The sequence below is a fragment of the Xiphophorus couchianus genome, chromosome 14 (assembly GCF_001444195.1).
Source record: "Xiphophorus couchianus chromosome 14, X_couchianus-1.0, whole genome shotgun sequence".
In the NCBI taxonomy this organism is placed as follows: Eukaryota; Metazoa; Chordata; class Actinopteri; order Cyprinodontiformes; family Poeciliidae; genus Xiphophorus; species Xiphophorus couchianus.
Genome location: NC_040241.1, coordinates 23,220,539 through 23,245,995, shown reverse-complemented (window position 1 = coordinate 23,245,995; position 25,457 = coordinate 23,220,539). Strand labels below are relative to the sequence as shown.

General features: G+C 37.7%; 1 protein-coding gene across 1 annotated transcript; it reads left to right on the top strand.

Annotated features, from left to right (window-relative positions):
• Positions 1-14,432: 14,432 nt before the first annotated feature.
• Positions 14,433-24,806, top strand: LOC114157895 (C-type mannose receptor 2-like). Its single transcript, XM_028039066.1, has 11 exons — positions 14,433-14,534; positions 14,609-14,720; positions 15,452-15,558; positions 15,722-15,856; positions 15,935-16,046; positions 16,240-16,313; positions 22,591-22,675; positions 23,205-23,311; positions 23,475-23,609; positions 23,688-23,799; positions 24,434-24,806. Exons 2-11 carry the CDS (start codon positions 14,645-14,647, stop codon positions 24,499-24,501), a joined length of 1,011 nt encoding a protein of 336 aa, XP_027894867.1. The 5' UTR covers positions 14,433-14,534; positions 14,609-14,644; the 3' UTR covers positions 24,502-24,806.
• Positions 24,807-25,457: the final 651 nt, after the last annotated feature.

The window sequence follows — 25,457 nt, the reverse complement described above, 5'->3', positions numbered from 1 at the left end:
CAGCATAATTATTAACATGAAGAAGAATCCCAACAGAACAAATTTAGATATTTCTACACACACTATCAGAAATAATCTTTTATTTCACTAACTGACATTACATCAGAGTAAACTGTTCCTGCATTAGATCAGTTAGGATGAAAATATTTTATATTTTAATATTTGTAAGCTTCTCAAAGATTAATTCCCAGCAGCTGGTGTGTGGCTTTATGGGAAAAAATCAAGAATTCAACAAAGATATAACAAAAAGACTTCACAAGTCTCGTTCGGGTGTGTGTGTGTGTGTGTGTGTGTGTGTGTGGGTGTGTGTGAGGGGTGGGGTGTGTGTGTGCGCGCGTGTAAAACCAAGAGAATTATTTCAAGTGCTTATTCCATTTTCTATGTGTAATTATCTAATAAAAAATTTATGTTTTAAATCGTAAATATACACTGCTCAAAAAAATAAAGGGAACACTTAAACAGGTGTTTAACACTTAAAGTGTTCCCTTTATTTTTTTGAGCAGTGTATATTTATATCTAATAAATAAGTTGATATGTCAGTACTTTAGTCAGTACATGAATAAATAAATGATTAAAAATTTTAATAAGGATTTTTCACCATGAATAATATCAACAAAATTGTTTATGATTTTAATTAACTAAAGATATTTTTAGACTACCAAATATTTTACACTGAGAAACTGTTTCAATCACTCTATTTGTACAAATTCCTAACAGTTTGTCTTCTAAATATAAAATGCATCATGATAATGTTTGTCTGTGTCGTATTAATTACCACATTGCCACAATGTACCATTTTCATTATCTTGTTAATTTGTGTAAACATGAAAATATATATATCTTCACGGTCTATGTGCCCATAAAAAGACCAGAGGACTCCTACCTGTAACATGTGTCTGTCTCTGATGTTATTGTTCTTTTTGTTTATCTCCCACACAAATATTTATGGGATCTTGTCATAAAACATGTCACCATCCTACAAAATAACAAAACCATGTGACTGGGCACTTGTCTTCAGCTCAGTATCTGACAACACCTACTCTGTCCTGCAGTTTGCCTCTTGACATGATCCAGGCACTGATGGACGCAGGGACTGAGCAGCGAATACGAAACAGGTGTTTATTGAGGGATCGGCTTCTTCACAGTCAGACAGGCCAGGGAATCCAAATCCAGGTCAGGCGGTTCCAGATCTCAGGGTCAGACAGACAGGGGATCAGAGCCAAGGGTCAACTGGGCAACTGGACAGAAGGGAAGAGACCACTGGTTAGTAACTGGGCAAATTGCTCAAGTAGCTACAGCAGGCCTGAAAGTGTTACTGCTGAGCAGGGGTGTCAAACTCCAGTCCTCAAGGGCCGCTGTCCTGCAGGTTTTAGTTTTTAAACTTGATTGAAATGGAGCCAGCAAGAGGAAAAAAAATCGGACATCTGGGAAAACTTGAGATGATCGCTCACAAGATTCTTAAATAAAAATAATTAACCTCTTCATCTCCAAAATTTTCAACCTTCTTGAAATTTCCACTATTTCTTTGTTCTGCAAAGATATATCAGTCTTGCACAGCAGAAACAGACTAAAGCTGTTGGAAGAGTAAAATTATGGCTGATGAGTAAAAATATAAGGGATCAGATCAGAGAGCCAATAGGAATCCAAGAAAAAGTGAACTTTTGAAGAATTTAAGTTTTTAGGAGGCAAATCAAAACTCAAAGAATACTGTCTGCCCCAACAAGCTGCACTCCGAATACAACAAAACATCAAATGTCTTTATTGTCATATCAGTCGATGACAAAAGAAAACAGCCACTGACAGTCAACATATACCGGGATTGGCTAAAAATAATTTTAATAACTAAAAAAGATGAGTAAAATAGGATTTAATTGTCTCCATTACTAAATATGAGTTTGACAAAAAACTTTGTGACAATATTGCATTTGCATTTAATATGGATTTACTAATTTTTTTTAAGTATTTCTATCTGAGTGAGAAGGCTGCCACAGTTTCAACAGCAGATGTCACTAGTGAGAAATGAATGACCCACCAAGTGATGAACCTTTGGGCAAAGCAATGGGCTGGGAAGCTTCACTGCTTCACGAGGCTTCATTTGGCCATCACTACTAATTATTCCATTCAGGTGTGGTGCAGCACAGGCACATCTAAAAGTTGCAGGGCAGCAGCCCTCCAGGACTGGAGTTTGACACCTGTGCTGCTGAGGGTTTCACAACAATCTGACTCTGTGAAGGAGGAAGATCCGTCTTTATATGGCAGCAGCTGGAGATCAGGATGATGATGATCAGGTGTGAGTGGTCACAGCTCAGCAGCAGCTGTGACACCTCATGCAAACTAGCTATCTTAAACAACACAGTCACAGGTCTGTAGGACACGGGAAAGAGAAACATTTCCCTGCAGCTCACTGACAAGGAAACTGTTTTTGTATACAAGCAAACTCTGAACTAAGCCTGCTACGATGACACCTACAGGTAAGATTGTAAATTTGGTTGTTCAAAGGGAAGGAAAATTTATCAGAAAAAGGTTTGCTCTGATTTGAGATATTGTGAAATAAAGGAAAGGAATTTTTACAATGCAATTTTGTTTCAAACGTGTTTCACACTTTGTGGATTCAGAATTTTTCTGGCCCTACCTTCTAATATATAGATCTCAGAATTTTTTCTTCCATGACCAATTCTAAGTTGGTGTCCTGAGGGCTTTGTATCTAAAATAATCTCCTGGTTTTGTTTCATTTTCTTTACAGCTTCTGCAATGGACAACTTCTGGATTCACTTTATTGTCCTTTTCACTCTCCTCACTCTCTCATTCTTGGGCATGTTCTTCATTTTGCGGAGAATCGTTTTTGAAACCTGGAGATTTGCGAGTCATAAAAGCAGCGCTGGTACAGTTCGATGTTCCTGTTTCAATAACACTGAAAATGATACTTCCTATTTCACTGTATCTAATAAGGTTGAATTAAAACTGAAGGAATGAAAAATAAAATTTAAGAAACTGTGCACCCTTGAGGCCTCAGGGCATTGACGCAAAAAGTGTGAGTTAGATTGAGTACTAGACCTGGATATCAATATTTTGTTGCTATTCCTGAAGTATTAGTCTTAGTCATGTTGTGTTTAGCCTTTCAGACCAATCCTGACTAAACTTCTTTGTAACATTTAAATATACATGTGAAGCAGTGTGCTTGAGAGCCACCAGACTGCGTCTATTGTAGGGATTTTTTCCTGAGCACATGAGGACACACCAGAATCAAATGTCTTAATTCCCTCATCGGCAGTCAGTCACTCAGACCTGGTAACAAGCCTTTACTGTGATCAACAGTGTTGGAGCAGAGATGCAGGATAGAAGCTGTTCAGGACTGGATGTGGGCATCGCCAATATAAAGTCAGGAGTTATTGCAGATGCACTGTAAAAACACAAAATCTAACCATTTGTTTAGTTTCTACTGCAAATATCTTATTACACTTCAAATAAGATATTTAGTTAAGTTACTTAAAAGTAATTTCAGCTTGTTTTAAGTTGATTATTCTGTAATTTTGCTAGTTGCACTGGAAGTTGTGTTTTTTTTTCACTTATAGCAACACACTTTTGCGATATGTGAAATGTATAACTTGTTCTTTCTAATTTGTTTACAGGCTTCTTTTGCTGCCACTTATTATTGTTTATCCCGCCTTTGCTTGGTTTCCTTGTATTCCTGGGCCACTCTTTCACGTACATGATTGAATCACTTAGTCGTGCATATAATCAGTAAGTCACAAAAACACCAGATCGTCTTTTGTGTTCAGTAAGATGATTTCAATCTCACAGCTTCTTTTTGTTGGCACACAGATGAACCAACATGGCGACGGAGAATCACGACTCGGCTTTCTGTAGCTGCTGCCTGCAACTTTAATTCATCTATGCATGAAAAAAGCTGTTAAGTAGGATGTGATGGACATACTTTAACTTTTAGGCTTTTCTCTGGAAATGAGAGGTTCATTTTCATTGTCTGTATACATTTATGAATTAAAAGTAAAAAAAAATAAACCTTTTCTTAAATTCATCTGTGCCAAATAAGGGAGTAAATTGTTCATTCAAAGTAATATTTTAGTTTCTTAAATCACTGAGGCAAAAGAAAAACCATTCCTGTGAATTTCTTTTATGTCACATGGTTTTGCTTAAGATAGGGGCACTTCTAGATTTAAATCATGTTATGCTTTGCCTCATGGAAAAAATGTGCCACCTTGTGGTCAAACAGAAACACTGTGCTGACACAAAAGGGTTCACCATTTTGTTATTTCACTTAAACCATCCTGTTTTCAGTTATTGAAAATTATTCACAAACATCCTGTTGCATAACGGGTAACTGGCAATAACTAGAGGGAATGTTAATGAAATGAACATGGTAACTGGAAAACAATAGACAAAAAAGCCCAAACAAAGAATGGAAAAGAAAAAGCTTAAAACTATCTCGCAAAGCCAAATTGGGGAAAAAAAAAAGAACTGATACAGTTTATGTATGAGGAGTTAATTATGCAGAGGAACTAGCATAGCTTGTATTTAGAAGACATAGATATAAATCAGGTGTTGAATTTAATTTATTTTACTACTTTATCTACTTTGTTCCATGTAGATGTTTCCACATATGAAATTATTTGGATTACTTTAGATTAAATTTGATAACTGTCAATAAATGGCAAGTTTGTTTCTTCCATTCAGCAGCAGCTTGGTGTGGGAGACGGAGTCCTCAGTCTGGACAGGGTTGTAAACAGAACAAGAGGAACAACACAGAGGAGTCGGGTCAGAATCAACAGTAGAATCCAGCAGAGAATGACGGGCATCCAGTTTAATGGTCAAGAAGCACCATTTTTGTCTCATCAGACCAAAGAATTTTCTTCCTCTTGACCACATGATATCTGGCAAACTCTAATCAAGCCTTGGTGAATGTTTTCTTCAACAGTGACTTCCTCATTGTTGCTTTACCATGACACTTTGACTGGTGAAAAACCCAGGCAACAGTTGTATGCAGAGACTCTCCAATGTCAGCTGCTCATGGTTACACGAGTCCTGGTTTCCTCTCTCACTAGTCTCGCTCTTACAGTCACGCAGTTGTGAGGACAACCTGATGAGGGATAAACGGCTGTTTGCTGTGCTTAGTCTGAGCAGTATATCAGCTTTTTGTGTTTTAAATGTAAATTGAAAGATAAAAAAAAAGAGAGAAATATAAAAAATGCAAAGAAAATAAATCACTTTTATGAATATTAGTGGAAGCAAAGTTCTGCACTGTGAAGTGCATGTAGAAAAAACATTAAATTACAAGCACTACACTGTCAGTCATTTTTCATGTAACACCAATTCCCAAACCCTTCTTGCTGCAACTGCCATGTCACTGCCATGACAAGCACAAAGACGAGATTTGATTTTGGTTGATGGTCAAGGATGAGGCGAGGTATGAACTAGACCTGTTTACAGAGTGCAATTCTGTGGAATTTCTGTAGAATTGCCCCACGTTGGGGCAAGATTAGAAGCTCTACAAATATCCAGTGATTCTGCAGTGAAGGCTGAAGGTGCTGGCTACGTAGACAGATCATTCTTCATCACGTTTGCTGATCAAATTTCTGCTCATCTTTTTTTCCAGCTCTGTTTAAATGTTCTTAACATGTATATTTTACTTTGACTCGTCTTCTGCTTGTAAATCTGCATCGTCTCCATCATGAAATTGTTGGCTGTGTTCCTCCTGGTCTTTCCCATGATGGCTCAGACCATTGCTGATGATGTGTATGCATTAAATAAAAAGCCATCATAAAGCGACTAAAACAGACAAACACATTAATTCCTGTTTTAAATATCTACAGCTGTCCCTGACGATGACTTGGTGATGGTCAGTGGGAGTTTATGTCTGTTTATTATTTCCTGAGTGCTCAGTCAGAACCCCAACCATAAAGTGACAAAAATACAAACACACTAACTCCAGTTTAAAATATCCACACCTACTCATGATGATTTCTCTTTTTGTCGTGGTTTTTTATTTCCTGAGTGTGACGCCGACTCTATAGCAAATGTGACACATGTTCTTGTAGTATAATTTATTACAATTTTTAAAAACGCAATAACCTGCAGTATTCTTACTGTATTGTTTTTACATCTAAAATAAAAAATTTACAAATAAAGTCAATTGTTACAACTAATTGTGGATCCCTTTAATACTAGCCTGCACCCTCACAAGCAGTAGAGTTCTGTATGAGCTGCATGAAACCAGTCCAGAAGTAGTTTAAATGGCAGAAAAAAACAAAACATGCATTGGAGTCTCAGTGTTGGCCAGAGAGAGGAGAAGGTGAACTCAGCCTATGTTTTTGAGTTAAAGTCTTGTATTTGGCTTGGAATAAAAGTAAAAAGATCCCCAAAGCTCCTGATTTGTTTAGAAGTACTAAAGAACAAGGTTTGTCATTTCCGAGGTGACTTTACTCTCTGAACTTCCAGTCCAGCCAGCACAAACTTTGAGTTTTGTACTGGTTGAGCTGTAGAAAATTCTCAGCCGCCCAGTTGTTCATGTCAAAGATGCAGTGTGGATAATTATCAGCTCTCCATGCTGAGTTCTTGATGCATGAGGTTGGAAAAGAGTCAGTGAGTTGAATTTATGAATTCTATTTATTAATCCCAAAATACAGCTGGTCCATTACTCATGCCATCTTTAGAAGCTAGCAAAACAAAATGGCAACCAAGACTTTGTGATCTCCTTTGTCAGCCTCGATCTAAGCTACGCCCTAAAAGAGGGCGTTCCCTATTGTGTCATCCTTTGCCCCTAGCTCTCATTTGCATTTTCTAGCATGTCCTTTCCTTTGGCTTTAGCTTAACACTAGCTAAAAGAGATAGAAGGAAAACACAGAATTATTCATTCTCAACAGCAGTTAAAAATTTAATCAACTGGCCGGGTTTGATTGGCTGTGTCCCCAAGAGCGGAGATAAGGAAGACTGAAGATGATTTCCAATGTGCATATCAATGCTTATTAGGGTGTAAGTGGTGTTTATTCTGTTAATTTATTAAAATAGTAGTTGCAAACAATTTGAGAGTATTCCCTGCAGTGCAGAAAATACTCAGATGTGAGCTAGAAGGGGTTGTATGAAAGTAAAGCCTTGATAGTTCCTCTAATCTACGTTTCAAATTGGAGAAGAGAGGACTAAGTGTTGTGCTTCTTGCAGAAGGGTGCGGTATGAGGTATGACCAGCAGATGGTGCTGGTAATTGTGGCATGCCATTTCATGTAAAAATGTGGTTCTGTTTTATGTACAGTACAGACCAAAAGTTTGGACACGACTGTGTGTCCAAACTTTTGGTCTGTATTCAGTACAGACCAAAAGTTTGGACACACCTTCTCATTGAATTCAATTAGAAAGCGTGCCCAAACTTTTGGTCTGTACTGTATGTAAACTAAATTAAAATGTTATGATCAAAGGTTTGGCTTTCCATTATACTTTTGTCTTTTAGAAGCTGAACTATCCACAAAGGACTCTGGTGTAGTTAAAAGCTCCTTTTTGTTTTTTTATTTCTGCAGCTCAGCAAAAACAGCCTTTGACATTTATGTAATCAGACATAAGAGTAGCAACTAGGACCAGCATGAGCTGTGCTTCAGATGTGGATGATGAGTTGGAGCAAACTCACATCATTTACCAGTAGAATGAGACTAACAAAGGACAATGAAGATACCGACAACATTCTGCTTTTAACCAGAATGACCAACCAACAATCCTGCAAAGTTTCTCCAAATCATTCCTTCTACCCCACCAGAAATCTTCAGACTTTACCACTGTCAGGTTCAAACAACCTAAAACATCAGTAACAACACAAAGAGGAAAGACAAGAGAGTTAGATTCTTTTTACTCGCGAGGAGAACGGACAGAGATGTGCTTCAGTTACAATCTCCTACCGCTCTGAAGTACGTCCTGCTGAGCCCTCTCTTTTTATTGAAACAGGGTATGCCCTAATCACATGAACATTGCAGCTCTAAACTTTTAAACAGCATACCCTGACCTTAATTGATTACACAGCATTTAAATACAAGCTCTTTTCTTTAAGTCTGCGCATGACTATTGATATGGCATTGTTTCCTGTGTCTCTCTGTGGATATTATCTCAGCAAGTCACAAGCCGCCACTGTCCCCATTTCCTGGAAGAGTTTAGTACAAGTACTACTTTGTTCTAAACATGCAATGAACATCATATCTTAATACATCATAGAAACATGATAAAACAAAGTAAATATGGGATAACTTGTATACAATTATTCCTACAGCCACAGACACCCCAAACTTCCTTTGTGATCAAAATCCAAAACATACTGTAGCTGCTTTAATATATTTAAAAACTGTCAGTTTTCCTTCTCAAACTTGATTAAAGATGTAAGAGTCAAAGGTCAACCAGAGTCCAAGATGCAACCTGCAAATCCCAAAGTGAACATCATAATAAAAACTGTCTAGCTCTGACGGCTTCAGTTTCTTCAACCAGCAGCAGAAAAAGGGCAGAAAAGAACAAGAGTTTGCTTAACGAGTGACTTCAATACCCAGAAGGGTGGCCTGGTGCTTCAGTCATCTTTCCACTCTACAGTCTTTGGCAGATTTCCCAAAATATATCTATCAACATTGTTCACAAAGTAGCTCAATAATATGCCACCATTTTGGTTTTTGGGAATCTGTCTGATAGATTTAGTTTGAGGTGATACACATTCATCTTTCCATTTTCAGGCAACCTAGGCTAACTTAAGATGTTATATGAATTGTTGCTGCATTTCATTCTAATGAAACAAATGAAATCCTATTCACACAGACTCCGTGCTTAGTTTACAGTCACTGGGGCATAAACTGAATCTCGACTTGAAGGAGTTGTTTAGGAGTTTGTTAGGTAGCAAGGGAAGGTGACTGAGAAGTTAATAAGTGGTTCAGTTTTTTGATCAAGAGCTGTTTTAAGGCTTAATATTGGGATATTAATCATATTAATCAAAATTAACTAGAGTGGCTGATTAATTTGTAAGTTAATATTTTCTAAACTGTGAAAGAATATATTACTGAAATGTAAAACAGTTTTTGCAGAGGATTCATGAACGATATGAATATGCATGTTTAGATATCACATAGTGTAGACCTTAGTAAGGATGACTTAGCAATTTGTAAAACCTGAGAAGGTGAAGAAACACAAAATGACAGTTCTTAATTTATATTCTGATTTTATCTCTTATGTTTTTTTCACCAAAGACTCCTTAATCTAAACTACATTTTACCAATGGAATATTTTTTTTAATTTATTTTTTAAAACTATTCCATTGTTTGTTTTTTTGGGTGTTTCTTGCCGAGTAGCACAGCGGAGTAATGTTGGGATTGTTGCCTTATGACAAGAATGCCGTTTTTTCATAGCATGTTTTCTCTCTGGGTAGCCTGGCTTCCACCAACAGTGAATGTCAGGTCAATAGGTCACTCTAAACCAGGGGTGGGCAACTCCAGGCCTCGAGGGCCGGACTCCTGCAACTTTTAGATGCATCTCCACTTCAACACACCTGAGTCAAATAATGAGGTCATTAGCAGGACTCTGGAGAACCTGACTGCACTTGGGAGGTGATTCAGCTGCTGGATTCAAGTGTGTTGGACCAGGGAGACTTGCAAGAGTTGCAGGACACCGGCCCTCGAGGACCAGGATTGCCCACCCCTGCTCTAAACGGTCCCAAGGACTGGGTATGTGCATGGATGATCTTACGTCCTGTGTGTTTGTATTATCCTGTGATGGACCGGCAACCTTTCCAGGGTTTACCTGGAATTTTGCATGCATCTCAAGCATGTCTGGTTATGTTTTCTAGTTTACCAACAGATGAAAAAAGAAGTCCTATTTAATAGGACTCTGGTTTGGGAGAAAAGCTTGTTGTCAGTGGCCTGGTGGCTAACAGTGTCAGAGAAGTGACGGGTTTCAGTTTGGGCAAAAATTATTGTTTTCAAACCATTTTCTAAAAACTGGGTCAAAACTGACCCCAACAACACAAAGGTCATCGTCTTTACCATAACCTTGTTCCTGAAACAAATGCAGCCATTTTAATGGAGGTGTAGTATGAGTCTGGTGAATACCAATGCTTATTAAATATACATCACATACTTATTAAGGTGTAAGAAATACTGAAAAATCTCAAATATTTGTGGATCTTAGCTCAAGGGTACCTCTGATGCCAAGGGATCCATTGTACTTAAGTGTTGCAGGCATTTATACAGAGTTATCTGACATCCTTAATTAAATTCAAATGCTACCAAAAGTGCTAAGTTAGCAAAAGATAGTAAACTGATCACCTGTTTGCAATTTAATCACAGTAGAAATCCAGACATTCCTTAAAAGCCTCAGAGCTTTGTTGATGAAGAAAATCCCATCTGATACATCAAGAGGTCAGGATTTGACCTGCAGTGCAGGAAATACTCAAACATGAGCTTGAAGAGATTATATGAAGGCAAAGCCTAATATTTCCTCTAATCCATGTTTCAAACTATATGCCCATTAAATTAAGATGTAATGATCCATTATATTTTTGCATAGTGGACTATGGTGGCTTGGTGGTGCTAAAAGCTCATTTTCTTTTTTATATTTGTAGCTCAATGAAGATGGCCGTTGACAAAGATGTAATCAGATATAAGTGTAGCAACTAGTACCAGCATGAGCTGTGCTTCAGATGTGAATGATGAGATGCAGATCACTTAAAGGGGGATTAACAGGCAACAAAAGACAATGAAGATCTCAACAACATTCTGCTTTTAGCCAGGAAGACAAACCAACATTCCCCCAAAGTTTCTCCAAATCATTCCCTGTACCCCACCAAACATCTTCAGACTTCAACACAGACAGCTCAATCGTCCTTAGGCTTCTTCAGTGTGCTCAACAGAATTTTGTGATCCACTGGATCAGAAGCAAAACTGAGATCTAGCAGGACAAGTAAAGACACAAGTTCATTATCTTAGGTCATCAGAGTTTCATTAATGACTTTTAAAAGTGCTGTCACTGCAGTGATGGGCTCTAAAACCAGACAGAAACTTTCCAAACAGTGCTGTTTTACTGCTAACTGTCTTATTCCAGTTTGTTAGTTAGGAAGGGAAGGCGACTCAGAAATTTATAACCGATTCGGTTTTCTTGATCAAGAGCTGATTGTTTTTAAATGGTTATAAATAGTAACACAAAGCTATTGAGATATTAATCAAATTAATCAAAGTTAGCTTTGAAGTGGCAGATTCCTTTGTAAGTTAATATTATTGAAAGCATGAAAGAATATCTTAGTGAAATTCAAAATGTAGTTTTTGCAAAGGATTCATGAAAGATATGAATATGCATGTTTAGATACCACATAGTGTAGACCAGGGGTGGGCAACTCCAGGCCTCGAGGGCCGGACTCCTGCAACTTTTAGATGCATCTCCACTTCAACACACCTGAGTCAAATAATGAGGTCATTAGCAGGACTCTGGAGAACCTGACTGCACTTGGGAGGTGATTCAGCTGCTGGATTCAAGTGTGTTGGACCAGGGAGACTTGCAAGAGTTGCAGGACACCGGCCCTCGAGGACCAGGATTGCCCACCCCTGGTGTAGACCTTAGTAAGGATGACTTAGCAATTTGTAAAACCCTGAGAAGGTGAAGAAACACAAAGTGACAGTTCTTAATTTATATTCTGATTTTATCTTAGGCATGTTTTTCTTCACCTAAGACTCCTTATTTCTTACCAGATTATTAAGCAAAATTAAACTCAATTTTATCAATTGAATATGTTTTTTTTATATTTTAATCTTTTTATGTTTCTTGCTTGGTAGCACAGTAGAGTAGTTGTCTTGTAGTAGTTGGATTGTTGTCTTGCAACAAGAGCGCAGTTTCTTCATAGCATGTGTTCTCTCTGGGTACAGTGGCTTCCTCTGACCGTTTAAATATGAATGTTGGGTCAACAGGTCACTCTAAACTGTCCCTATGTGTCTATGGGTGTGGATGATTTTATGGTCTGTGTGTTTGTGTTGTCCTGTGATGGACTGGTGACGTTTCCAGGGTCTACCTGCTTTGTCCCCAATGCCCACTGGAGAGAGACACCAGCAACACAGAGGCTGCACTGGTAAACAGGAACAGACGGTGGTGGAGTGCTGAAATATTTTGGGCCCTTCCAAATTCATGAGCCATCTATGCCTACTAACACTGAGGTAGACATTGCACACTTTACTTTTAGATTCAATTAACAAATAACGTCACGATAAGTCTAAGACTCAATAGTATTAGCAGATAAACATTAGCTGCATTAAGACGCAGCAAAGGCAAAATGTATGAAACTATTAGTTGCACAACAACGGTTTTGTGCTCATGAAGCATTTCTCCCCTCAGACAGTTTTTCAGCTTTGGCTTGTTTTTTTGGCTTTCTTCCACTTGACCATAAAGTCTTCCACATGCCATTTGGCACAAACTCTAGTGCAGGACTAATGGACGTTTTCTGTAACAGTGACTTTCTCATTTCTACTCTCCCATAAAGCTCTGACTGGTGAAGAACTAACATGTTGTCTGCAGAGTCTCTCCCATCTGAGATGCTCATCCTTGCTATAATGTTAACTTTCTGTTCCTGTCTATGGGGTTTAGGGTCAGTTTGGACCCGTCTTTAAATCACTAAAAAATTTACTCAAAATGTTATTTTTGGCATATTTGTTTTGTAACTCTTGTTAACTTTGTTAGGCTAATTTTTTCATCAAAAAATATGTTTTAATATTTTTTGTGTGGTGTCCAGTGACTTTTTTTCAGTTTTCACATCATTCAATTAGAAAAAATGTTAAATGGTCCTTAAGAGAAACATTAATATGTATTTGATATTTATAGTATCTGACTGTTACTGAGGAACATTAGAAAACATCTTTCGAATCAATATATTGTGTTCATTGATAATGAAAATAATATTATGATATTAACTAGAATACCACTTATTCTAGCATCTCATATCTCCCATATGAGATGCTTAAGCTTGTAGCTCCTTCATAGGTGTCCTCAGTTTCCCCTTATAGTCACTCAGTTTCTGTAGATGACAAATGGGCAAATTGCTTTTACTGTTCTTGGTGTAAAGGTCCACACACACTTGGGCATACTTCAGTCTGCGGAGGTCCGCATGTACTCGAGGCAGACTCAACACAGACTAGAAAGGAACATCTGCCATGCATGTCCACCCAAAGACCAATTTTTACCACCGTGTATGCGTAGTCGGTGACGCGCAGTAAACTCCCTGGTGGAAACAGTGTTCACATCGAACTGTTTTTAATGTGACACCAAGATGATAAGGTTGAGAATAGTTTTTACATCACTTCATATTGTTTTAAGTCAACATCAACATGATGAAAGTGGACATTGAGTAGTCTCTGGCACTGACCAGGTATATGCTCATTTCGGATAGCTGCACATATATAGGCCTGTCACAATAACAAATTTTGCTGAGCGATTAACTGTCTGAAAAATTATTGCGATAAACGATAATATTGTTTGGAGACGTCTTTACACTGATTTAATTGAAATTATGTAATAATGCATGCGATTTCCTACCAAAGATAGATACACGTTATTTTCAAAAGAATATATAACACGGGAACTGATAAACAAAATAAACAAAACAACCAAAAACAAAAATAAAATGGATTCTCAGTCTCCATTAATAAAACATTTACTAGAATAAAAACTAAACAACATAAAGCCAAAGTGGAAATAAATACTGCATTCAACCAAAAGACTGCAGATTATGAAGTCTGTATACTATGTAGCCCTTCAGAAATAATTAGATTTAAATAGAGAAAATAGGCACATCGACTACCTGATGCAATAGTTCACACTACATGATTTTTTGCCCAGATTTTCCCCTTACAACAATCTTAGAACGTTGGCCGTTCTAAGATTGCCGCTTGCGATTTTATAACCGATCATCCTGTAGTGTGTGGTGTGTTACGGTAGATCGTCATTGCTTCTCCGATCTAAATCAGGGGTTTTCCCCGACTGGGAGCTTAAGGCAGCTGTTGAATGTGACAGGTAGCCAATCAGAAAGCACAGATTCCCTCCCTCTTAAGGTTATCTTCCTTTTTTGGTCTAAATAGAAATTAAATGATAAACAGACACTAGAAGGAAAATAAATAGCATTTATGATTGTAGGTGGAAGCAAAGATTTGCACTGTGACCTTTGAAAAAACTGCACAAAAAAACAAAGGCTACCAACAAGCAGCCTTTGTTGCCTGGTTGTTGGAAGCCAACAACGGCCTGGTTGGCTTCAGTGGCTTTCCTTGAGACGACATTTGTTGTGACTTGGCGCTGTATAGAAGTCTTCTTGCTGCAACTGCCACATCCATGATGAGCACAAAGATGAGGTTTAGTTTTGGTCAATGGTGAATGATGAGGCAAGGTATGAACCAGATCTCGTTATGGGGTGCAATTCTGTGGAATTTTTATCAGTGTCATTTCCTCATATTGTGTCAAGATTAGAAGCTCTATAAATATCCAGTGATTCTACAGTGAAGGCAGAAGGTGCTAAGAAGACAGATCATTCTTCATCAGGTTTGCTGATCAAATTTCTGCTCATCTTTATTTCGACATGTTTGAATATTATTAACATGTATGCTTTATTTCAATTTGCCTCCAGCTTGCCTCATCACTAGATCTCCATCATGAAGTTGTCGGCTGTTTTCCTTCTTGTTTTCTCCATGATGGCTCTGACCAGTGGTCTCAGGTACTTTCATCACGGTGAGTATTTATTCATTATGAAGCCCTGGTTAAGTTACTAAAACACAGAAACACAAACTAACTAGTTTAAAGTATCTACAGCTGCTCCAGATCATGGCTTTACTGGTAAACATTATTTGGTGTTTTTTGTCATTGTTTTCTGATTTCCTAAGTGTGACTGCTGGGAACCCCAATTCTGATCCTTAGTAAATATGACATATCTTCTTGTAGTACACTTTACTTAAACACATTCTTTTTCTTCAGTATATTTTATAGATTTATTATTTTAATGTCTTTACTGTTCCTTGTACACACATCATGGTTATGGCCAGCACAAGTGTAACTGGTTTTCCTGTCATTGAGGGAGTTAGCTTTTTAAATAAATGTAATGTTGAGTCATTAAGATTAATGCCACTTACACTAGGGGTGTGCTGATAAATCAGCAGACATCTAAAGATCATCCACTGTCCTCTTCTGCTCTGCAGTGAGAGATTTGACTGAAAAACCCGTCCAGCAGGTCATGTTTGCTCATTTTCATTAAATAATGGTCACTCATCTGTTGCCAATTCAGTGACTTTCTCACTATATTTAGCAAAAAAGCATATTTTTCAGACAAAAATAGAAAAATCAGTTTCAGCTAAAATGAGACTAGACAGGTCAAGCTTTTTAAAGGTTGATCAGCCAGAAAACTGGAGTCAGTGCACCTCTGACATACACCTCTTGACTGGAAGTCTGCATTTGTTTGTCATCAGGACGATTTTACTGGCGGCATTTCAGGATCTGTCCTCATGGCTGGACTAAAATCAACAGTCGCTGCTTTCGCTATGTTGCCACACCCATGACTTGGGCGAATGCTGAGGTGATTTCCAACAAGAATGTTCTCTTAATTTCTTTTGCTATTTTTTATTTCACTTTTCTTGATCAACAAAACCCAACTAATACCTCGGAAAATTGCTAAAATAATTGTTTACTGCTCTTCACTATTCTCATTAAACACTACACCATTATTTGTTTTTCTGTAGAAAAACTGTCTGTCTATGGGAGCAAACCTTGCATCAGTTCACAACTTGTACGAGTACCGCCAGATTCAGGCTATGATACATAGAAGAAGTTGTAATTCCAGAGAAGCATGGCTTGGAGGCACTGATGCACAGCAGGTATTTTTGCCAGTTCACTTTATTGTGTATTTTGTGAAACCCTGAATGAAACGTGTCATCTGCTGAACACTATTCTAGGAGAGAACCTGGTTGTGGAGCGATGGAAGTCCTATGAGGTACACGAACTGGTGTCGAGGAGAGCCTAACAATGCTGGAGGCAGCCAGCACTGTTTGCAGATGAACTTTTCAGGTAAAGGAAAATATCACACGTCTGTGTACATCACACTGTACATTTACTGTATCAACAGCAGGAGTTTATGCTCATTTTTGGGGGCAAGAAGGTTCATTTCATCATCCTTTCCAATCATTTTCTTAATACTGGGTCGGTCACTTCAGGGTTTCAGTACGTGATGTGTGACTGATATTTGTTCTCTTGCTGTTAGGTGCAAAGTGCTGGGATGACTTGTGGTGTAATCACAATCTACCTTCTGTCTGCGTCAAGAGATTCCGAAGACGTTGAGGTTCCCAAAGAGGCCTGATGTGTAAAACAGAACCAGTGGAGGATCAGTGCTAGGTGTTTCTGTTTACCTGCCTTTCTGCAGCGTCATAGAAAACCCAAAAGATATTTCTGCTTCTTTACTTCATATAATTTCTCTCTTTACTGCAAACTAAGGAACAAAACAATAAGCAAACAGCAGCTTGATTGTCTCTCTGTAATAAGAGCAGACTGAATCAGTTATAAGAAAAAATTATCTATGCAAAACTTTCTTCTATTCTTTGGCCAAGCAAAAATAAAATTTTGAGGAATCAAAACAAGATGGTGTGTGGTTTATTCTGTCTTTGTGTTGTTCTGATTTAACATTATCATACACTAGTTATTACAATTTAAATAATACATTATATCAAATAACTTTTTACATTTTTAATACATAGTATTTCTGTACAAATATGATTATTTTATTGTTCAAGCATCAAAAAGATATGTTTTCTTGTGCAACATTTCAAGTTCACATACAAATTATGATATTCCAAAAACACAATTTTTTAGACTTATACAACTTTTAAGTTTTGTCAGCAAACATTTTCCTCTCCCGTCTCCACCATTAAATAATGTCATAGATGTGTCATTATTTCCTGAATCCCTATGCAAAGAAAAACATTTCAAAAATATATTTCATGATTAAGAATAACAATCGTTTGAAATGGGTGAAGAAAGGAATAGCTTGGGAACAGGATCAAGATGAGAGATTACTGAGGGGTTTTCACACTTCCTCTATCTGCACTAGACAGTGTCTAATACAATTTGAGGTTTTACATGCATTGCTCTAATGATAAACTTTCTGGAATATACCACAGTACTTTTCAGATGCCATGCAGACAAAGCTACTGTAGATTTTACATTTTGGTCGTGTCAACTATTAAACAGCTTTTGAGAAAACTTCTTCCTTTGTTGCCCGGAAGGTTTGCCCGGTGCAACAGCTTCTTCCTCATGTAGGACTCCTACATGAGGACCCCTATATGATCTTTGGGATCTTGTTTTGATTATTTGAAATTTGGAATAAAAGTAAGTGCAGAGTTAAAATGCATATTAAGGCATAAGTGGCGTTTGTACTGTTAAAATGGCAGCTATAAACATTTTTAGAAGAGATCTCAAATGTGTGGATCTGAACTTGTGACTGGCTCTGCTCTCTAATCCCAGTGGATACCAGGGATCCATTGTATTTATATGTAGTGTGCATTTATGTTGAGCCATCTAAAATCCCTAACTAATTCAAGTGTTACAAAAAGCTAGCAAAAACAGTAAAAAGTTCACCAGTTTGTAATTTAATCACTGTTTTAATCCAGGTATTCCTTGATTTTTTTTTTATTGTCAAGGAAAATCCCATCTGAGACATCGAGGTCAGGATTTGGCCTGCAGTGCACCTAGGCCTGTCACGATAACAAATTTTGCTGAGCGATTAATTGTCTCAAAAATTATTGCAATAAACGATAATATTGTTTGAAGACCTCTTTACACTGATTTAATGGAATTGACGTAATAACGCATGTGATTTCCTGCCAAAGATAGATGCACTTTATTTTCAAAAGAATATTTAACACTGGAACTGATAAACAAAATAAACAAAACAACCAAAAATAAGATGGATTCTCAGTCTCCATTAATAAGACTTTTACTTGAATAAAAACTAAACAACATAAAGCCAAAGTGGAAATAAATACTGCATTCAACCAAAAGAGGGCAGATTATGAAGTCTGTATACTATTTAGCCCTTCAGTAATAATTAGATTTAAATAGAGAAAATGGGCACATCGACTACCTGATGCAATAGTTCACACTACATGTTTTTGTTGCCCAGATTTTCCCCTTACAACAATCTTAGAACATCCGCCGTTCTAAGATTGTTGTTTGCAATTTCGTAACCTATCATCCTGTAGTGTGTGGTGTGTTATGGTAGATCTTCGTGGCCTCTTTGACTGGGAGCTTTAACACAGCCTGTTGACTGTGACAGGTAGCCAATCAGAAAGCACAGATTCCCTCCGTGCTTTCTGAGGGGAAATTATGGAGGGGAATCCCAAACAGCTGACACGAAGCAACCCAAAGTCCAGCCGATGATACGTTGAAACAACATTAATGTTTATTCAACATTTTGTGCAAAGAATATAGAAATGACAAGGAGAGGAGTTGGAGTGAAATTGCTACCGCAGTTGATAAACCCGGTAACTTTTCAGCTGTTCTTCATTACGTGACATAAATTGGTTATAATGATTTTCATTCAGTCAGGACTTTACGCTGACACTAGCCACATGCATTGCAGGTAGACTGTAGTAAAGCATTGATTAATGCCTGGTTTTAAAATTAGGTAACTGAACTTGTAGCCATTATTTTGTGCCCATTGTTGGACACCACACGGCAGGATCGAACCCGATCAAACCGTTATACCTAGGATTTCTGTCGGCTAGTTTGTTTTCTCTCAGGTTTTGAAAATGGGCCGACAATTGGCCGACAGCTCTAAGATTGTGCAGTGTGCGCTGGGCTTTACACTAAGGATATGAGGAAAGGAGGGTCAGTGGAGAGCACCGGAGTTGAGCCTTTTTTCGTTCAGTGTCATCAACAGAAAGAGAAAGACGCCGGAAGAGAAGATAAAGCCGAAAATTAAAATGAGGTTGATAGTTTTAATTTATTGTACGATTAATTGATTTATTGTTTATCGCGACAGGCCTAAGTGCAGGAAATATTCAGATGTGAGCCAGAAGAGGTTGTATGAAGGTAAAGCCTCAATAGTTCCTCTAGTCTATGTTTAAAACAAGAGAAATGACTTGGTGTTCTTTTTGCAGGAGGGTGCAGTACAAGGTATGAACAGCAGATGGTGCCAATAATAGTGCCATGTCATTTCATGTAAAAATGTGTTATGTGTTGACTATTCATAAAGGGCTTTAGTGTTGCTAAATACTCCATTCCTTTTTTATATTTGCAGCTCAGCAAAAACAGCCTTTGACAAAGATGCAATCAGACAAAAGACTAGTAACTAATACCAGCATAAGCTGTGCTTCAGATGTTAATGGTGAGTTGCAGATCACTGAAAGAAAGACAAACAAGAAGCTGCAAAAAGAGGCTGAATATCGCAGAGAGCTGTCAGCACAAAGGACGATTCACCAGGAGAATGAGACTATCAACAAAATACAATGAAGGACATCAGATCTCAACAACATTCTGCTTTTCCTTCCCTGTACCCCACCAAACATCTTCAGACTTCAACACAGACAGCTCAGTCGTCACTGGATCAGAAACAGAACTGAGATCTAGCAGGACAAGTAGAGACACAAGTTCATTATCTTAGGTCATCAGAGTTTCATTAATGACTTTTAAAAGTGCTGTCACTGCAGTGATGGGCTCTAAAACCAGACAGAAACTTTCCAAACAGTGCTGTTTTACTGCTAACTGTCTTATTTCAGTTTGTTAGTTAGGAAGGGAAGGGGACTCAGAAGTTTATAACCATTTCAGTTTTCTTGATCAAGAGCTGATTGTTTTTAAATGCTTATAAATAGCAACACAAAGCTATGTGGATATTAATCAAATTAATCAAAGTTAGCTTTGAAGTGGCAGATTCCTTTGTAAGTTAATATTATTGAAAGCATGAAAGAATATCTTAGTGAAATTCAAAATGTAGTTTTTGCAAAGGATTCATGAAAGATATGAATATGCATGTTTAGATACCACATAGTGTAGACCTTAGTAAGGATGACTTAGCAATTTGTAAAACCCTGAGAAGGTGAAGAAACACAAAGTGACAGTTCTTAATTTATATTCTGATTTTATCTTAGGCATGTTTTTCTTCACCTAAGACTCCTTATTTCTTACCAGATTATTAAGCAAAATTAAACTCAATTTTATCAATTGAATATGTTTTTTTTATATTTTAATCTTTTTATGTTTCTTGCTTGGTAGCACAGTAGAGTAGTTGTCTTGTAGTAGTTGGATTGTTGTCTTGCAACAAGAGCGCAGTTTCTTCATAGCATGTGTTCTCTCTGGGTACAGTGGCTTCCTCTGACCGTTTAAATATGAATGTTGGGTCAACAGGTCACTCTAAACTGTCCCTATGTGTCTATGGGTGTGGATGATTTTATGGTCTGTGTGTTTGTGTTGTCCTGTGATGGACTGGTGACGTTTCCAGGGTCTACCTGCTTTGTCCCCAATGCCCACTGGAGAGAGACACCAGCAACACAGAGGCTGCACTGGTAAACAGGAACAGACGGTGGTGGAGTGCTGAAATATTTTGGGCCCTTCCAAATTCATGAGCCATCTATGCCTACTAACACTGAGGTAGACATTGCACACTTTACTTTTAGATTCAATTAACAAATAACGTCACGATAAGTCTAAGACTCAATAGTATTAGCAGATAAACATTAGCTGCATTAAGACGCAGCAAAGGCAAAATGTATGAAACTATTAGTTGCACAACAACGGTTTTGTGCTCATGAAGCATTTCTCCCCTCAGACAGTTTTTCAGCTTTGGCTTGGTTTTTTGGCTTTCTTCCACTTGACCATAAAGTCTTCCACATGCCATTTGGCACAAACTCCAGTCCAGGACTAATGGACGTTTTCTGTAACAGTGACTTTCTCATTTCTACTCTCCCATAAAGCTCTGACTGGTGAAGAACTAACATGTTGTCTGCAGAGTCTCTCCCATCTGAGATGCTCATCCTTGCTATAATGTTAACTTTCTGTTCCTGTCTATGGGGTTAAGGGTCAGTTTGGACTGTTACTGAGGAACATTAGAAAACATCTCATGAATCAATATATTGTGTTCATTGATAATGAAAATAATATTATGATATTAACTAGAATACCACTTATTCTAGCATCTCATATCTCCCATATGAGATGCTTAAGCTTGTAGCTCCTTCATAAGTGTCCTCAGTTTCCCCTTATAGTCACTCAGTTTCTGTAGATGACAAATGGGCAAATTGCTTTTACTGTTCTTGGTGTAAAGGTCCACACACACTTGGGCATACTTCAGTCTGCGGAGGTCCGCATGTACTCGAGGCAGACTCAACACAGACTAGAAAGGAACATCTGCCATGCATGTCCACCCAAAGACCAATTTTTACCACCGTGTATGCGTAGTCGGTGTCGCGCAGTAAACTCCCTGGTGGAAACAGTGTTCACATCGAACTGTTTTTAATGTGACACCAAGATGATAAGGTTGAGAATAGTTTTTACATCACTTCATATTGTTTTAAGTCAACATCAACATGATGAAAGTGGACATTGAGTAGTCTCTGATACTGACCAGGTATATGCTCACTTAGGATATCTGCACATATAGATTTAAAATTATTACGTCAACCACAACTGTGCTATTGGAACACAATAAACTAAGATTAATATGATCGGATTCCATTTGATTAGTTAATTTCATCAAAGCTTGCTGCTGCTCCGATGCACAGCAGGATGCTGCGATGACTCAACAGCGGCTCGCTGACTTGCTCGCAGCATGATGATGTGACTGCCATTTTCTGTCCCACACTGAAGCTGAGGCTTTCCGGATGGAGAAGAAACAGAGTTTGGTGCCAACTAGCTCATCAAATTTGCTAGTTTCCATTATGATTGTGAGAAATAAAGGAATTTGTCACAAGGAAATAGGCAGTCAGAACGTTCAAATATTAAGTCTCAAATGAACGTGCTGCTCACGAACTGTCCAGTATGTTCAAGTATGTGGGGGCATTAAGGTTATCTTCCTTTCTGTTCTAAATAGAAATTAAATGATAAACAGACACTACAAGGAAAATAAATAACATTTATGATTGTAGGTGGAAGCAAAGATTTGCACTGACCTTTGAAAAAACTGCACAAAAAAACAAAGGCTACCAACAAGAAGTTAACAACAAGGCGCATTAAAGTATAGGCCTTAGTCGCTACACTTTCCGTTAATTTTCGTGGAACATTAATTCTAAGAACTCTTCTTGCCACAACTGTCAACCATGACGAGCACAAAGATGAGGTTTAGTTTTGGTCAACGGTGAATGATGAGGCAAGGTATGAACCAGATCTCGTTATGGGGTGCAATTCTGTGGAATTTTTATCAGTGTCATTTCCTCATGTTGTGTCAAGATTAGAAGCTCTATAAATATCCAGTGATTCTACAGTGAAGGCAGAAGGTGCTAAGAAGACAGATCATTCTTCATCAGGTTTGCTGATCAAATTTCTGCTCATCTTTTTTTCGACATGTTAGAATATTATTAACATGTATGCTTTATTTCAGTTTGCCTCCAGCTTGCCTCATCACTAGATCTCCATCATGAAGTTGTCGGCTGTTTTCCTTCTTGTTTTCTCCATGATGGCTCTGACCAGTGGTCTCAGGTACTTTCATCACGGTGAGTATTTATTCATTATGAAGCCCTGGTTAAGTTACTAAAACACAGAAACACAAACTAACTAGTTTAAAGTATCTACAGTATCGTCCTTGTACACACATCATGGTTATGGCCAGCACAAGTGTAACTGGTTTTCCTGTCATTGAGGGAGTTAGCTTTTTAAATAAATGTAATGTTGAGTCATTAAGATTAATGCCACTTACACTATGGGTGTGCTGATAAATCAGCAGAGATCTAAAGATCATCCACTGTCCTCTTCTGCTCTGCCATGAGAGATTTGACTGAGAAACCCATCCAGCAGGTCATGTTTGCTCATTTTCATTAAACAATGGTCACCCTTTTGATGCCAACATAGTGACTTTTTTGCTATATTTAGCAACATTTCAAACAAGAAATAATAACAATAAGAGTTTGCTAAAATTGGAATCAGCAGGTCAGACTTTTTAAATGTTGATGAGTCAGGAAACTGAAATCAGTGCAACTCTGACATACACCTCTTGACTGGAAGTCTGCATTTGTTTGTCATCAGGACGATTTTACTGGCGGCATTTCAGGATCTGTCCTCATGGCTGGACTAAAATCAACAGTCGCTGCTTTCGCTATGTTGCCACACCCATGACTTGGGCGAATGCTGAGGTGATTTCCAACAAAAATGTTTTCTTAATTTCTTTTGTTATCTTTTATTTCACTGTTCTTGATCAACAAAACCCAACTAATACCTCAGAAAATTGCTAAAATAATTGTTTACTGCTCTTCACTATTCTCATTAAATACTCCACCATCATTTGTTTTTCTGTAGAAAAACTGTCTGTCTATGGGAGCAAACCTTGCATCAGTTCACAACTTGTACGAGTACCGCCGCATTCAGGCTATGATACGTGCAGGAAGTTGTAGTTGCAGAGAAGCATGGCTTGGAGGCTCTGATGCACAGCAGGTATTTTTGCTAGTTCACTTTATTGTGTATTTTGTGAAACCCTGAATGAAACGTGTCATCTGCTGAACACTATTCTAGGAGAGAACCTGGTTGTGGAGCGATGGAAGTCCTATGAGGTACACAAACTGGTGTCGAGGAGAGCCTAACAATGCTGGAGGCAGCCAGCACTGTTTGCAGATGAACTGGTCAGGTAAAGGAAAATGTCTGTTTTTTCAGTTGATAAAAGGGCTTGTGGGTGAAAAGCTTATTTACTCTGCATGTAAACGTTTTCGCAGACACACATCTGAAGTTAAATCAGACAGAAAACAGAATTACCCAAATTATTTCCAATTGCTACATTGCAAGAAAAACTAAATATTTCTCTGAGATGTATTTGTAATTTTCTTCTCATTCAGATGTTTTCATTCATTTTGGTCAGTATCAGGGATAAATGTCTTTTAAACTGTATGAACCTTTAGGTTTTCTGAGCAAAATGTGTAAACTTCTTAATTTGAACGAAATTACAAAAATGGTCTCTCAAATGGTTTAGTTTTCTGGCATTTATTGAAAAGAAATAATTCTAGTAACTAACTGACCTAAAAAAAGATAAATTTGTATTTATTTAGCTTCAGACAAGGTAAAAATTGTGTATGTGTTTTCATTTGGTATGTATACGTCTGATTTTAACTGTACATTTACTGTATCAAGAGCAGGAGTTTATGCTCATTTTTTGTGGCAAGAAGGTTCATTTCATCATCCTTTCCAATCATTTTCTTAATACTGCGTCGGTCACTTCAGGGTTTCAGTACATGATGTTTGACTGATATTTGTTGTCTTGCTTTTAGGTGCAAAGTGCTGGGATGACTTGTGGTGTAATCACAATCTACCTTCTGTCTGCGTCAAGAGATTCTGAAGACCGTGAGGTTCCCAAAGACGCCTGATGTGTAAAACCGAACCAGTGGAGGATCAGTGCTAGGTGTTTCTGTTTACCTGCCTTTCTGCAGCTTCATAGAAAACCCAAAAGATATTTCTGCTTCTTTACTTCATATAATTTCTCTCTTTACTGCAAACTAAGGAACGAAGCGATAAGCAAACAGCAGCTGGATTGTCTCTCTTTAAAAAGAGCAGACTGAATGAGTTATAAGAAAAAATTATCTATGCAAAACTTTCTTCTATTCTTTGGCCAAGCAAAAATAAAACTTTGAGAAATCAAAACAAGATGTTGTGTGGTTTATTCTGTCTTTGTGTTGTTCTGATTGTTGTATTATTTTTAACACAATCATAAATGAGTTATTAAAATACAAACATCACATTATAACAAAGAACTTTTTACATTCTTAATATACAGTATTTCTGTGTGAATGTGATTTATTGTTCAAGCATAAAAAAATGTTTTCTTGTATAACATTTCATATTCGCATACAAATTACTTTTTTAGATTCATACAACTTTTAAGTTTTGTCAGCAAACATTTTCCTCTCCCATCTTCACCCATGTAAAATGTCATAGATGTAATATTTGCACTGAATCCCTATGCAAAGAAAAATATTCCAAAAGTATATTTTATGATTCAGAAAAGTTAGACAGTGTCTAACACAATTCAAGGTTTCACATCATCTGCATTACTCTAATGACAAACTTTCTAGAATATACTCCAGTTCGTTTGAGATGCCATGCAGACAAAGCTACTTTAGGTCATATATTTTGGTGTTGTAAACCATTAAACAGCTTTTGGGGAACTTCTTTCTTTGTTGTCCGGAAGGTTTGCCCGACGCAATAGCTTCTCCCCATGAACACAAATTTAAAGCAACAGCATTTGCCTCATTAATGGCTCACAGACTCAGTCTTCTCCAGAGGAAGTCTAACAAG

Excerpts from the sequence above, each read along its gene's own strand:
- LOC114157895 (XM_028039066.1), top strand. The coding sequence starts at position 14,645 with ATGAAGTTGTCGGCTGTTTTCCTTCTTGTTTTCTCCATGATGGCTCTG. Across the intron at positions 16,047-16,239 it reads TTTGCAGATGAACTTTTCAG|GTGCAAAGTGCTGGGATGAC; the intron begins GTAAAGGAAAAT and ends TCTTGCTGTTAG. Across the intron at positions 22,676-23,204 it reads TCTCAGGTACTTTCATCACG|GACGATTTTACTGGCGGCAT; the intron begins GTGAGTATTTAT and ends GTTTGTCATCAG.